Below are 11481 nucleotides of genomic sequence, written 5' to 3'. Positions count from 1 at the left end.
TAAAAAGTCCACCACCATCTGTCCCTCAAAGTTCCTTTCCTGTATTTACCCATCACTTCTTCATCGCCCCTGTTTCCTTCACCAACATGTCCATTACAATCTGCACCAAGAAAGAAAGACTGGTAAGCATTTATGAAGTTCTTGTTTGGTTTAGTTAGTCATAAAGTGATAAATAATAAAGGCTTCGATATACTGAATGTATGTACGAAGTTTTCGGTCTTGTTTTAAAATTATGCAAACGCCGTGTATTTAGTTAATAGGTACGCGACCACCCGGCCATTCATTGTACAGTGCGATGGATCTGCTGGTGCTTGTATGGGAAACTATCTGCGGTAGGATGTCTTTGTCTGGAGTGACGTCAGAGGTCAGCCACACGTGTTTTTAAGACACGGGAAACTAGGTCAAAGTTTGTGGACTTTAATTCATAAACACTTAAATTTTTTGGTAAAAACATCAAAAAGGTTATCCATTTTATGGTACAGTTGAACATATATTTTCGTCTAGGTAAGATAATTTGTGTTAGAAGTTAGACTTTCCATACACTTTAAAGGGTATGTCCTCAAAGCACCTTTAAATTTTATTATACAGTTTTTATGCTGAATTTGAATCTGAAATCCGTTATGAAGGAAACATTTGTCTTATTTGATTATCAGCACAAATATATCGCACATTGCTGAAATACCCGAGCACACAGTGGAAAATCCTGAGGACATGTGTGTGTGTGTGTGCGTGCGTGTATGTGTGCGTGCGTGTGCGTGTGTATATATGTATATATAGCAGCACGTTGGATTAGCTGGTAAAGCGTTGGCCTCACAGTTCTGAGGACCCTGGTTCAAATCTGGCCCCCTGTGTCGAGGTTACATGTTCTCCCTGTGCTTGTGTGGGTTTTCTCCGGGCACTCCGGTTTTCTCCCACATCAGTAATGAGTAATGAGGACTAATTACTGTCTGCATCTGTTGACTGACTGCTCATTTTCATTCATTCTTTTTTTATTTACCATATTTTATACATTTTCCCTCTCTACCAGGAAGTGGCTACTAAGTCATCTGATTTGTGAATAATCTTGTTCCTTGTGTTTTAGCAATGGCCCTACATTGTCTTTTTCCCCCCTTTGGGCTGAAATGAAGCCCACATATGCACTTTGGCTTTCTGGTATATTTTCACCCTCCCCCACTTTATGTACTCATCACCTTTATTCCATGAAAAGTTATCCAGAGCAATTGCAAGTAAGAGATAAAAATTTGGCCGATCGCTTCAACTTCGCATGCAATTTGCCAGCAAGGTTTGAAAAATGCATCTTCCCTGATGTGTAGGTGTTATTTGGGCTACAGTGCCCTGTGGTGTGGAGTGAGGTGGCGATGGGTCGGACAATTCCACCGCTGGACTGCTCTTGTACGTACGTACATCATCCCCCCCTGTATGTTGTGTGTGGGTCTACATAGGTGAGTATGAGTGTACAGTACATTTTTATGTACAATGTAATGGATTTGCAAGACTTGCAAGGCTTACAATAATAAATTTACATTTTAGAAAAAAACTTTTCTTGATGAACACTTAGGCCAACTACATCACTGTATTTGCAGTTTTTGTCACAAAGGTGGTGCTTAGAAGTAAGCCTTTTGCAGGTGGTACTTGGTGTAAAAAGTTTAAGAATCACCAGTTCAGTCACATTTTTAAATATAGTGAAATTGATTATGGTCTGTAACAAACACTTGCGGCGGCACGTCGCATGACTGGTTACACAGTTCTGAGGACCCGTGTTCAAATGCGGCCACACCTGTGTGGAGTTTGCATGTTACCCCTGTACCTGTGTGGGTTTTCTGTGGGTGCTCTGGAGCTCGTCGGGGATCCTAGTGAGGATGAGCATAGACGGATTGACAACAGCATGCGCCAATACTATAGTCATCCACAAGATGACACACTAGTACTCTCATTAAGAAAGAATATTGGCAAGGCTGCTGAATAATGTGTATATGCTCTTTCCAGTGAATGCTTCCCATATTGGTCAAAATGCATCTCCTACAGACCTGCAGTGACAGAAAAAATCCCTTGATAATCAATTTTCAGTCTGCAGTCTTTCTGTGGCATAGCACTAAATTCATATTATTTAGGAAAATTAACTTGTCATTCCCGTTGATCCCACAGTTACTGCATGACATCAAATAAGTGCTTTAATGACTTTGAGCATCCATTCATCCATTTTCTGAGTTGCTTATCTTTACGAGGGTCGCGGGAGTGCTGGAGCCTATCAAGGAGGCAGGGTAGACCCTGCACTAGTTGCCAGCCAATCGCAGGTCACATGGAGACAGACAACACTCGCACTCACAATCACAGCAAGGGCAATTTAGTGTCTCCAAAGAATGCATGTTTTTGGGATGTGGGAGGAAACCGGAGTGCCCAAAGAAAATCCACGCAGGCACGAGGAGAACATGCAAACTCCACACAGAGGCGGGGCTGGGATTTGAACCCTGGTCCTCTGAACTGTGAGGTCAACGCTCTACAGCATCCAGATGGCCCAAGTAAAATTAACTCCATCTGCTGGTTGTAATTTCATAATAAAAAGTGTTTACGGACACCCCATGCCCCCCGTCATAACACGGCCAACCCCCTGAGGGTGCACCTCCTAATTTGAAAAGAACTGGGTTCATCAATGATACAGTTTATTTCACTATTGTCGCCTTTATTTGAACAAACCTTCTCATAATCAAATTGTATTCAGCTAGGGAGTGAAATGATTACTCTTTTTTTTATTGCCTCCATTGCCCTTTTTTTAAATTAAAAAAAAAAGTTCTTACAGCCAAACTTCCCAAGTTTTTTGTGTTCTAAATGGGATAAAATATTATCTTGCAGAATGATAATTCGTGCTTAGTTTTTTCAAAAATGATGGTCCAATTTCAATTTAAATCTTTTCTGGTTGTGCATCTGATTCTGCAACCATTTATTTAATGTATAATTAAGGTAAATGTAGAAAGAATTGTAATGGAAGTTTTCCAGAGTACACTATTGCTGGCTATTTATTACCTTCCAATTTTCATTTACATACTGTCTTCCAAGTAACTGTACATGTGTAAATGTCCCTAAGTTCTTTAGAGTTTCTGTTCACCAGTGAGAGGAATAAAAACTAACGAAATCCAAATATGAGTGGGTTTAAAAATCTAATTGTCGTGTAGTCTGCCTTTCGCCCCAAATTAGCTGGGATAGGCTCCAGCACTCCCGCAAACCTTGTGATGATAAGCGGCTTGGAAATGGATGAATGGGAGACCAGAACTTAACATATAGTACAATAGCCACTTTCACCAAAATGTAGCACATGCTAGGAGGTCCATTCCAGAGAAGGCATCTATTTTTATGGTAAGTATATGTTTCAAAGTAAAACAATACATAATCAAAAAGAAATCTCGTTTATTCAACACCTGCCTCAAGAATAAACAGTTGAAAAAACATATACAGAAGAAGCTTCTCACCGTTATGAACATAATAACCAAAGATAACCTTTGACAATATATAACAATTATTGAAAATGAAGCAGTCTGACACATTCAACTGATGCATAATATTTGTTTTCCTGAACAAGGTGACACAACTTGTATAACAGCTTTTGTACTACTTTGGGAAGGAAAGTACATTCCTTGGGCATCAAATAAAACTCTAATAACGTGATTAAGAAATGATTAGGCAGAAAAGTCTGTTATGAGCAAGCCTTGGCCACTGCCGAGAAGGGTGTGCCCTGGCCTCTGCTCTTGGTGGTGACACCTGCCACCAGTCATAGCTGTTTCACATTTGGACTGTATTTAGACAGCCATTTAAGTTGGAGTTATTGTCACTGGCGTTTGCCAGTTCGTTGCTTTTGTTAGTGAGTTGCATTCACTGATTGTGGGACTCTCCGCTTCTACGTGTAAGTTAGAGTAACCCTAGTCACAGTGATTCTGTGCCCTTTAGTTTGATCCTGTCCTGTTAAGTTTGTTAGTTTGCCCCGGAGTCATCGGACATTGCTGTATGTCTGTTGGATCCCGCCGAGCCTAGCGTTTCTGTTTCGCTGCCTTGTCGGACTGCTACACCATGTATAACCCAGTTTCCAGTATAAATAACTTTGAACATTATGCCTCTGCCTCGAAGTCCTTCATTTGGGTCCACCCCTACACCGTTGGTTGTTGACAAAGTCCAATGTCCAAATTTGCTCAATTAAATATATACTGTATATTCTTTCATAAATTAATTAGATTGGTCAGTCTCTAGTCTGTTATATTTTAAGCAATATTTTCATATATTTATTTTTACTAAGCTAAAGTATTGAAAATGGAATGTTAAAGGTTCAAGAAACATGCTATTCTTTTGGTTTTCTGAAAAATGATGGATTTGGACATTCGAGGATTCCAGCTCTGGACAAACATGCTGTAGCTGATTGCAAGGAGCCCAAAGTCAACTGGGACCGGATACAGCTCTGCTCCACAAAATTAATGGATGTATGTCCTCATAAGAGAAGATTCGTTATGGGCTTCATTATTTGAAAAGTAAAAACAATCCTCAGTCACGAGTTTACTATTGAGCTGTGTATGAAGTGAATTAGCTTTTCGTAACAACGAATAAAAATATCAAGTTACATTACTGCGCATGGTACTGATAACACTTTGGATTTTTGTTGTTTTTCAATTGAGGAATTTTTTTGGTCAGCTCTTTGACTTGTTTCACGTCCTTGGAATGGTTATCGAATATGTGATAACGCTGACCACACGTATTGGTTATCTGTTTAAGATCATTTTTCGTTCTCGACATATCGGTCAAGACTGCCTTCCGGGTCGTCCCCATGGGTGAACAGGATGATTGTCCTGTCCCTGATTTTTTTGATCAAATTTGTTCTCCAGCTTCATTAAGATGTCTTTCTCAGTTTTTGTCATGCGTCCTAGCTGAAACACAAGTAATATTACACACTCCTCAGTAAGGTAACTTTTACATATTTTCACCTGTGCCTCGGAGTCAGGTACGTGTTTGTTAAAGAAGTCAGGGGTGTCCACCAAATTCACTGGCCTTCCAAATAGGTTTTTAATGTTTTTTTCCTGACACTGGGTGGTGACTGGTAGAGAACTTGGTTCGGATTCAAAGACAGATCTTGCACGTGGTTGTACAGCGCCCACAATAGTATTGGCAGATGCGCTCTTGTTTAGCATACAGTAATCACCTTGTATCAGATTTTTTTTCAGTGTATGTTTAGCTGGTTTTACACTGCAAGTTTAAATAGTGGTACACAGAAAAGAGAATGATCTCCCCTGCTTTATCTCTCGTCAATTGGCAACGCTGGGACATGCCACAGACTCAGTAATGAAACAGAACAATTGCTAATTTCAGAAACTGCCCCCGCAGGTGTACCTTATTGTCTTGTTCCCTGGTTTCTTTCAGTTTTTCAGTTCATTGTCATTTCCCATAGTCTGTACAGGTACTCACCCGTTATTTTTCCGACTTTGTTATTTGAATGTTTTGATGATATCACATGTGTTATGTGACAGAAGAGTCTCTGCTACGATGAAGGGCAAAGTTGATAAAACAGTGGTGAGGCCAGCCATGATGTACGGATTAGAGACGGTGGCACTGAAGAAACAACAGGAAGCAGAACTGGAGGTAGCAGAAATGAAGATGTTGAGGCTCGGAGTGAACAGGTTGGATTAGAAATGAGCTAATTAGAGGGAGACAATGATAGACAGAGATGTGGATGAACTGTGCAATTACTGCATTCTACTTGGATTCTTAAGATAATGACAAGGATAGCAACCTGACATGCTTTGGATGCATTTGTCTGTCCATTCAAATGCAAAATATTTTTTATTAGACAGGGCTTTGGCCTCAATACAATAAATGCAAAAAGTTGAGTTTTTCAGTAAATAACGGAGCATACTTTACAAAAAAAGCAAATAGGTCACGTCATTGTTCTTTAATTTGTTTTGTGCAAACAACTATAAAACAACAGATTTAGAAATCAGATTTGGAAATCAATGCATAAAAACTTGTCTGGCTTTACTATGCTTCTTTTAGTGTTTCTGAAATTAATATGCTGACATACGAACGAAGAGTACATACCATATTATATCGGGTTGCAAACAATTTAAACATTTGAAACATGGAGAGACATGTGCAACTATTTATTTGATAATTATCAACATAGACAAAAATGTGAAATTGGAAACAAATTAACTGCTATTTACACCAGCATATGGATGCATCACACACCACAAAAGTAATCCTATAAAGTATTTGTAGAAAAAATTCTGTCAGACTCAGACATATCTGTGTAATTTTTGTCAAATCTATTTAATTGTAACTAGTTTCCTTGTAAAATAAAGGGAAATCTTATCCTGTCATTGTTTTGCAGAAAAATAGAGTTCAGAATAAATAATAAACTTACGTGATGGAGTTCTTCGATTCATTTTGGCTGTATGGTAAGGAAAAGCTGGTGCAGCAGGTTTTTAAGTTTGATTGATATACTCCACCAAGGGGGTGGGGTGCTGGACAAGGATGTGCAACAAAACTAAAAGGCAGCAATATTAGTTAGTAAGATTAGTAAATTAGTTAGATTTGTAAAATTGATAAGTAAGATTAGTTTAGTGTCTGTCAGAGAGTCAGAATAAGATCATGTCACATCAATCAATCAATCAATCAATCAATCAATCAATCAATCAATCTTAGTATATTTTCTGTAACAGATCTAAGTTTGTTCTCATCTTTTACTTCCACTTCCAATTCCAGCACTTCACATTTCGGCCGCTTATATCCGGGATTGTGTTCTTTCGGTCACGACCCACAGTTTGTAGCCATAGGTGAGGGTAGGAACGTAGATCGACTGGTATATCGAGAGCTTCGCCTTTCAACTTCGCTCCCTCTTTACCACAATGGCCTGATACAATGTCGACATCACTGCAGACGCTACACCGATCTGTCTGTCGATCTACGATCTAAGATCTGTCTGTCGATCTGGAGTTGGAAAAAGTGCAGCTGCAAACACCATTGTGGGTAAAAAAGTGTTTTAGTCTTCCGCCAGTGCAAAGTCGAGGTAAGTGTCAGAGAAAGATTCATGTTGTAGACACCCCTGGGATTCTGGACACATCTAAAGATCCTCAAAACGTCAGGAAGGAGATTGCAAAATGGATCCAGATGACCTCTCCTACCCCCCACACCTTCCTGCTGGTCTTGCAGGTGGTCAGGTTTACTCAAGAAGAAGAAAAAACTGTGTGGAAGCTCTGGAGAAAATCTTTGGCCCAAAGGTATCTGGGTACATCATTGTTCTAATCACACGTGGTGATGAGCCTCAAGGAAGAACCATCCAGGAGTATGCACAAAATGCCGACCCAAGACTTTGAGAGATCATAAACAGATGTGGAAACCGCTATCTTGACAGAGATGTTGCATAAGGGCAGCCGTACAACTTTTCTTTCATGGATGAACTGCTGGAGAAAGTCTATGATTTTCGAGCCACACTAACCTCGGGACCAAAGCCATTAAGGTCATTCAAAAAAATGTAGGATTATCATTAAATGCTTTTGAAGTTATATCACCACGTCACAGGGGAATTTTATTTATATTTGGGTAGGGATGGAGCGATATACTTTGTGTATGCCATCAGACCAAAATCTTGTCTATTATGAAAATAGATCTAAGTTGATCCTTCTATGATTTGCACAAAGATGTCTATCAAGCTGTATTTAAAACTAATTGGAAATTGTTGGAATTTTTTAAACTGAATTTTTGGTCAACAGTTTGATAACATTTTAACCAGACATTTTCTTCCTGTTCTGCTGCTTTGTTGTCTGTGTCTTGAAATAGCTTCTTGACTGAAACGATCAATGGTATGTTTTCTTGTCGATATTAATAAAATTGCTTTTGTTCTTTTTGTCTTCACTACCTTTTGGGAATTAATGACCCAAATGTGTGTCATTTAATTCAACATAAGCAGTACAAGTATCTTGTGAAACTAAGGCAAGTGATACATTCATAATGGTGTTGACTGTGGAGAAATGATAATAAAATATTTGTTTCATAATCCCTTTTGTTTTACTTAAAAAAAACAATGCATTCTGCCTTGTTTTGGGCTAGGTTCTTTCTATTTTATCACGGATCTCAAATTATATTACAGTGTTAAAATTATCAGCATGGTGGCACGGTGGTGCAGCTGTAAAGCATTGGCCTCACAGTTCTGTCCTGGGTTCAATCCCGACCCTCCCTTTGTGGAGTTTGCATGTTCTCTCCATGCCTGCATGGGTTTTCTCTGGGGACTCCGGTTTCCTCCCACGTCCCAAAAACATGCCTTAATTGGACACTCTAAATTGCCCCAAGGTCTGATTGTGCGAGTGCGGCTGTTGGCTGTCTCCATGTCCACTGCGATTGACTGGCAACCAGTTCTGGGTGTACCCTGCCTCCTGCCCATTGATAGCTGGGATAGCCTCCAGCACTCCCGCGACCCTTGTGAGGAAAAGCAGCTAAGAAAATGTATGGATGGATGAATGGACAATTGCCAGGAAAATTCAACTGAATCAAAACTGGAATGCCAGGTTGTTCAACATATTGGAAAACCCTTAACTGTGGTGATGATCAACACAGATGAAAAATCCAAGATTCTTTTAATCTCCAACCCAACCCAAATCTACCTCATGGACACCTGCCATGTCATCTCTTGTCTCTTGTTTCATGCACTGCAGCACAGCAGAAAAATGTTTGATGCATGAATTTCTTAACTGTTGAATACTTTCCTCCCGGGATTCCCAAACTGTGGAGGACAATGTTTAAACTCAACCAAACAAATTTCATGGAAGAATATGCTCAGGCAAGAATTTCTTTTTTAAATCATGGGAAGAAAAGAACTGAAAGGAAAAAAAACCTGGAGCCACTAAAAAAATGTGTGATGAACCAGGAGAGAAAGACCTTACAAAGTTTGCTGGTTCTACGGACTAACTTGTCAGAGGTCACTTCAGTTTCCCCCTGTCTCGCAGTTATGATGGTTACATGCACACGCACACTACAGTGACTTGCAACTTTACATAACTTGATATACAGGACGTGCTTTTCAATGTCATTAATATTACTCGAGAATACACTAACAAACCCTTTGGATTCTTCTCATTTGTGTGATAGACAGCTGGGACATAGCATATTTTGGATGCTGGTTTCGGAAGAACAGGTTCAGCAACAGCAACAAAACCGAAAAAGTTCATTAAGCACACCCATGTGGCGGGGTGCTGAAGAAAGAGACAACAAAACAATGGTCTGCTTTGTTTAACACCTTTGTGAGAGAGTCAGAGAGCGATGGGTATTCAGTATTCAATTCCCAATGGTAAATTTCCCCATTTTCAAAACTTTTCTGCACTGTTTTCTCATTTGTGCTGTTCTTGCAGTATAACTGATTAATGTTCATTTCTGTCATAAGGGGATCCCCTGAGGATTGTAATGATCGGGAAGACAGGAGTGGGAAAGAGCGCCGTCGGTAACACTATCGTGGTTAAATAAGTGTTCAACTCATCGACAGGTGCACACTCGGTGACAGAGTATTGCGAGATGAAAGAAGTCAAATGCCAGAGGGAGATAATTGTTGTGGACACTCCCGGAATTCTGGACACTCATAAAGATGCTGAAATTATCACGAAAGAAATTGCCAAGTGCATTCAGGTGACCTCTCCTGGCCCTCATGCCTTCCTTCTGGTTTTACAGATTGGCAGATTTACAGAAGAAGAAGAAAAATGCGTGGATGCACTGGAGAAAATATTCAGGCCGGAGGCATTCCACTACATGATTATGCTTTTCACACATGGCGATGAGCTTAGAGGAAAATCCATTCAGCACTATGTGACAAATTGCAATCTAAAACTTCAAGAGGTGATCAAGAGATGTGGGAGCCACTACCATGTTTTCAACAATAAAAAAAAGTTTGACAGATCTCAGGTTGTGTCGCTAATTAAGATGATTGATAACATGGTGGCGGCAAATGGGGGCAAACACTTTACCGAGGCCATGTTTGAGGAGGCGGAAGAGACTATCCAGAGCCTGAAACTCAACTGGGAGCTGACAGAAGAGCTGCCGTACGACTTCGCTTTCATGGGTGAACTCTTGCAGAGAATTATTGAATTTCAGCGGATGCTCACCCTGCAGCGGAAAGGAACGCCAGACGGTCCTTCATGAGCAAACGGCCAAACTTGCACGCGGTCTCCAATATTTAGACGAAGAAAAATGGAATCTAATACTACAGTAAACGTAACAAATCATACAAATCTATGCAGTACTTATAGCAAATTTCACCAGGTTAATCAACTGATGTTGTACTTCCAATATGTTTCGCCTTTATTGAAGTATTGTAAATTTAGTTGTTTAAAAGAAATAAAAAAATTAATTTTGCCTAATCAATTAACAAGTAAGAGCTACATTTGTTGATTATAATAAAATTTGATCAAATGCATCATATGAACGTTTTGTTGTTTTATATTTATTTTATGTTGTGGTTGTTCAGGGGAATAAGAAAGTAACTTTCCTTTAGCAGAAATGTGTAACAAAACAAATGCTTACAGTGCTTAATGTTTAACTTAACATTCATAATTCAAAGCTTGGCACAAAACTGAAAAATGTTATTGTGACCCAAGTATTTAATTTAATTAAATGTGTTTTATGTATGCATTGTGGATGGAGGAACAATGTGAAGAATTCATGAATTTTGCATTTTGACAGTCTTAGATTTTTCTTTTAAGTCAAATGTTTTTAAACATGTATACAAGAGGCATATGAAGACATGTACACCAGGTTGGACACGAAAGAAGGAGAAAAGGATCTCTACAGGTTGGCCAGACAGAGGGATAGAGATGGGAAGGATGTGCAGCAGGTTAGGCTGATTAAGGATAGAGATGGAAATGTGTTGACTGGTGCCAGTCGTGTGCTAAATAGATGGAAGGAATACTTTGAGAAGTTGATGAATGAAGAAAATGAGAGAGAAGGAAGAGTTGAAGAGGCAAGAGTGAAGGACCAGGAAGTGGAAATGATTACTAAGGGGGAAGTCAGAAAGGCATTACAAAGGATGAAAAATGGGAAGGCAGTTGGTCCTGATGACATATTGGTAGAGGTATGGAAGCAATTTGGAGAGATGGCTGTGGAGAACTTATTCAACAGAATACTAGCGGGCGAAAAGATGCCTGAAGAATGGAGGAAAAGTGTTCTAGTTCCAATTTTTAAGAACAAAGGGGATGTTCAGAGCTGTGGGAACTATAGAGGAATAAAGTTGATGAGCCTCACAATGAAGTTATGGGAAAGAGTAGTGGAGGCTAGACTCAGGTCAGAAGTAAGTATCTGCGAGCAACAGTATGGTTTCATGCCTAGAAAGAGTACCACAGATGCATTATTTGCCTTGAGGATGCTCGTGGAAAAGTACAGAGAAGGTCAGAAGGAGCTACATTGTGTCTTTGTGGATCTAGAGAAAGCCTATGACAGAGTACCAAGAGAGGAACTGTGGTACTGCATGCG

At 39.7% G+C, this 11481-nt stretch overlaps 1 protein-coding gene and 1 pseudogene across 1 annotated transcript; both read left to right on the top strand.

Annotated features, from left to right (window-relative positions):
- Positions 1-6397: 6397 nt before the first annotated feature.
- LOC133491121 (GTPase IMAP family member 8-like) lies at positions 6398-7508 on the top strand (annotated as a pseudogene).
- A 1777-nt stretch (positions 7509-9285) lies between these two features.
- On the top strand, positions 9286-10155 carry LOC133491120 (GTPase IMAP family member 7-like). The gene is given in 2 exon segments (XM_061802020.1): positions 9286-9313; positions 9407-10155. Coding segments are annotated over 2 exon segments (777 nt in total).
- Positions 10156-11481: the final 1326 nt, after the last annotated feature.

Source organism: Syngnathoides biaculeatus, chromosome 17, assembly GCF_019802595.1.
Source record: "Syngnathoides biaculeatus isolate LvHL_M chromosome 17, ASM1980259v1, whole genome shotgun sequence".
NCBI lineage: Eukaryota > Metazoa > Chordata > Actinopteri > Syngnathiformes > Syngnathidae > Syngnathoides > Syngnathoides biaculeatus.
Note: the sequence above shows the minus strand (reverse complement) of the source record. Positions and strands in the feature narration are given on the sequence as shown.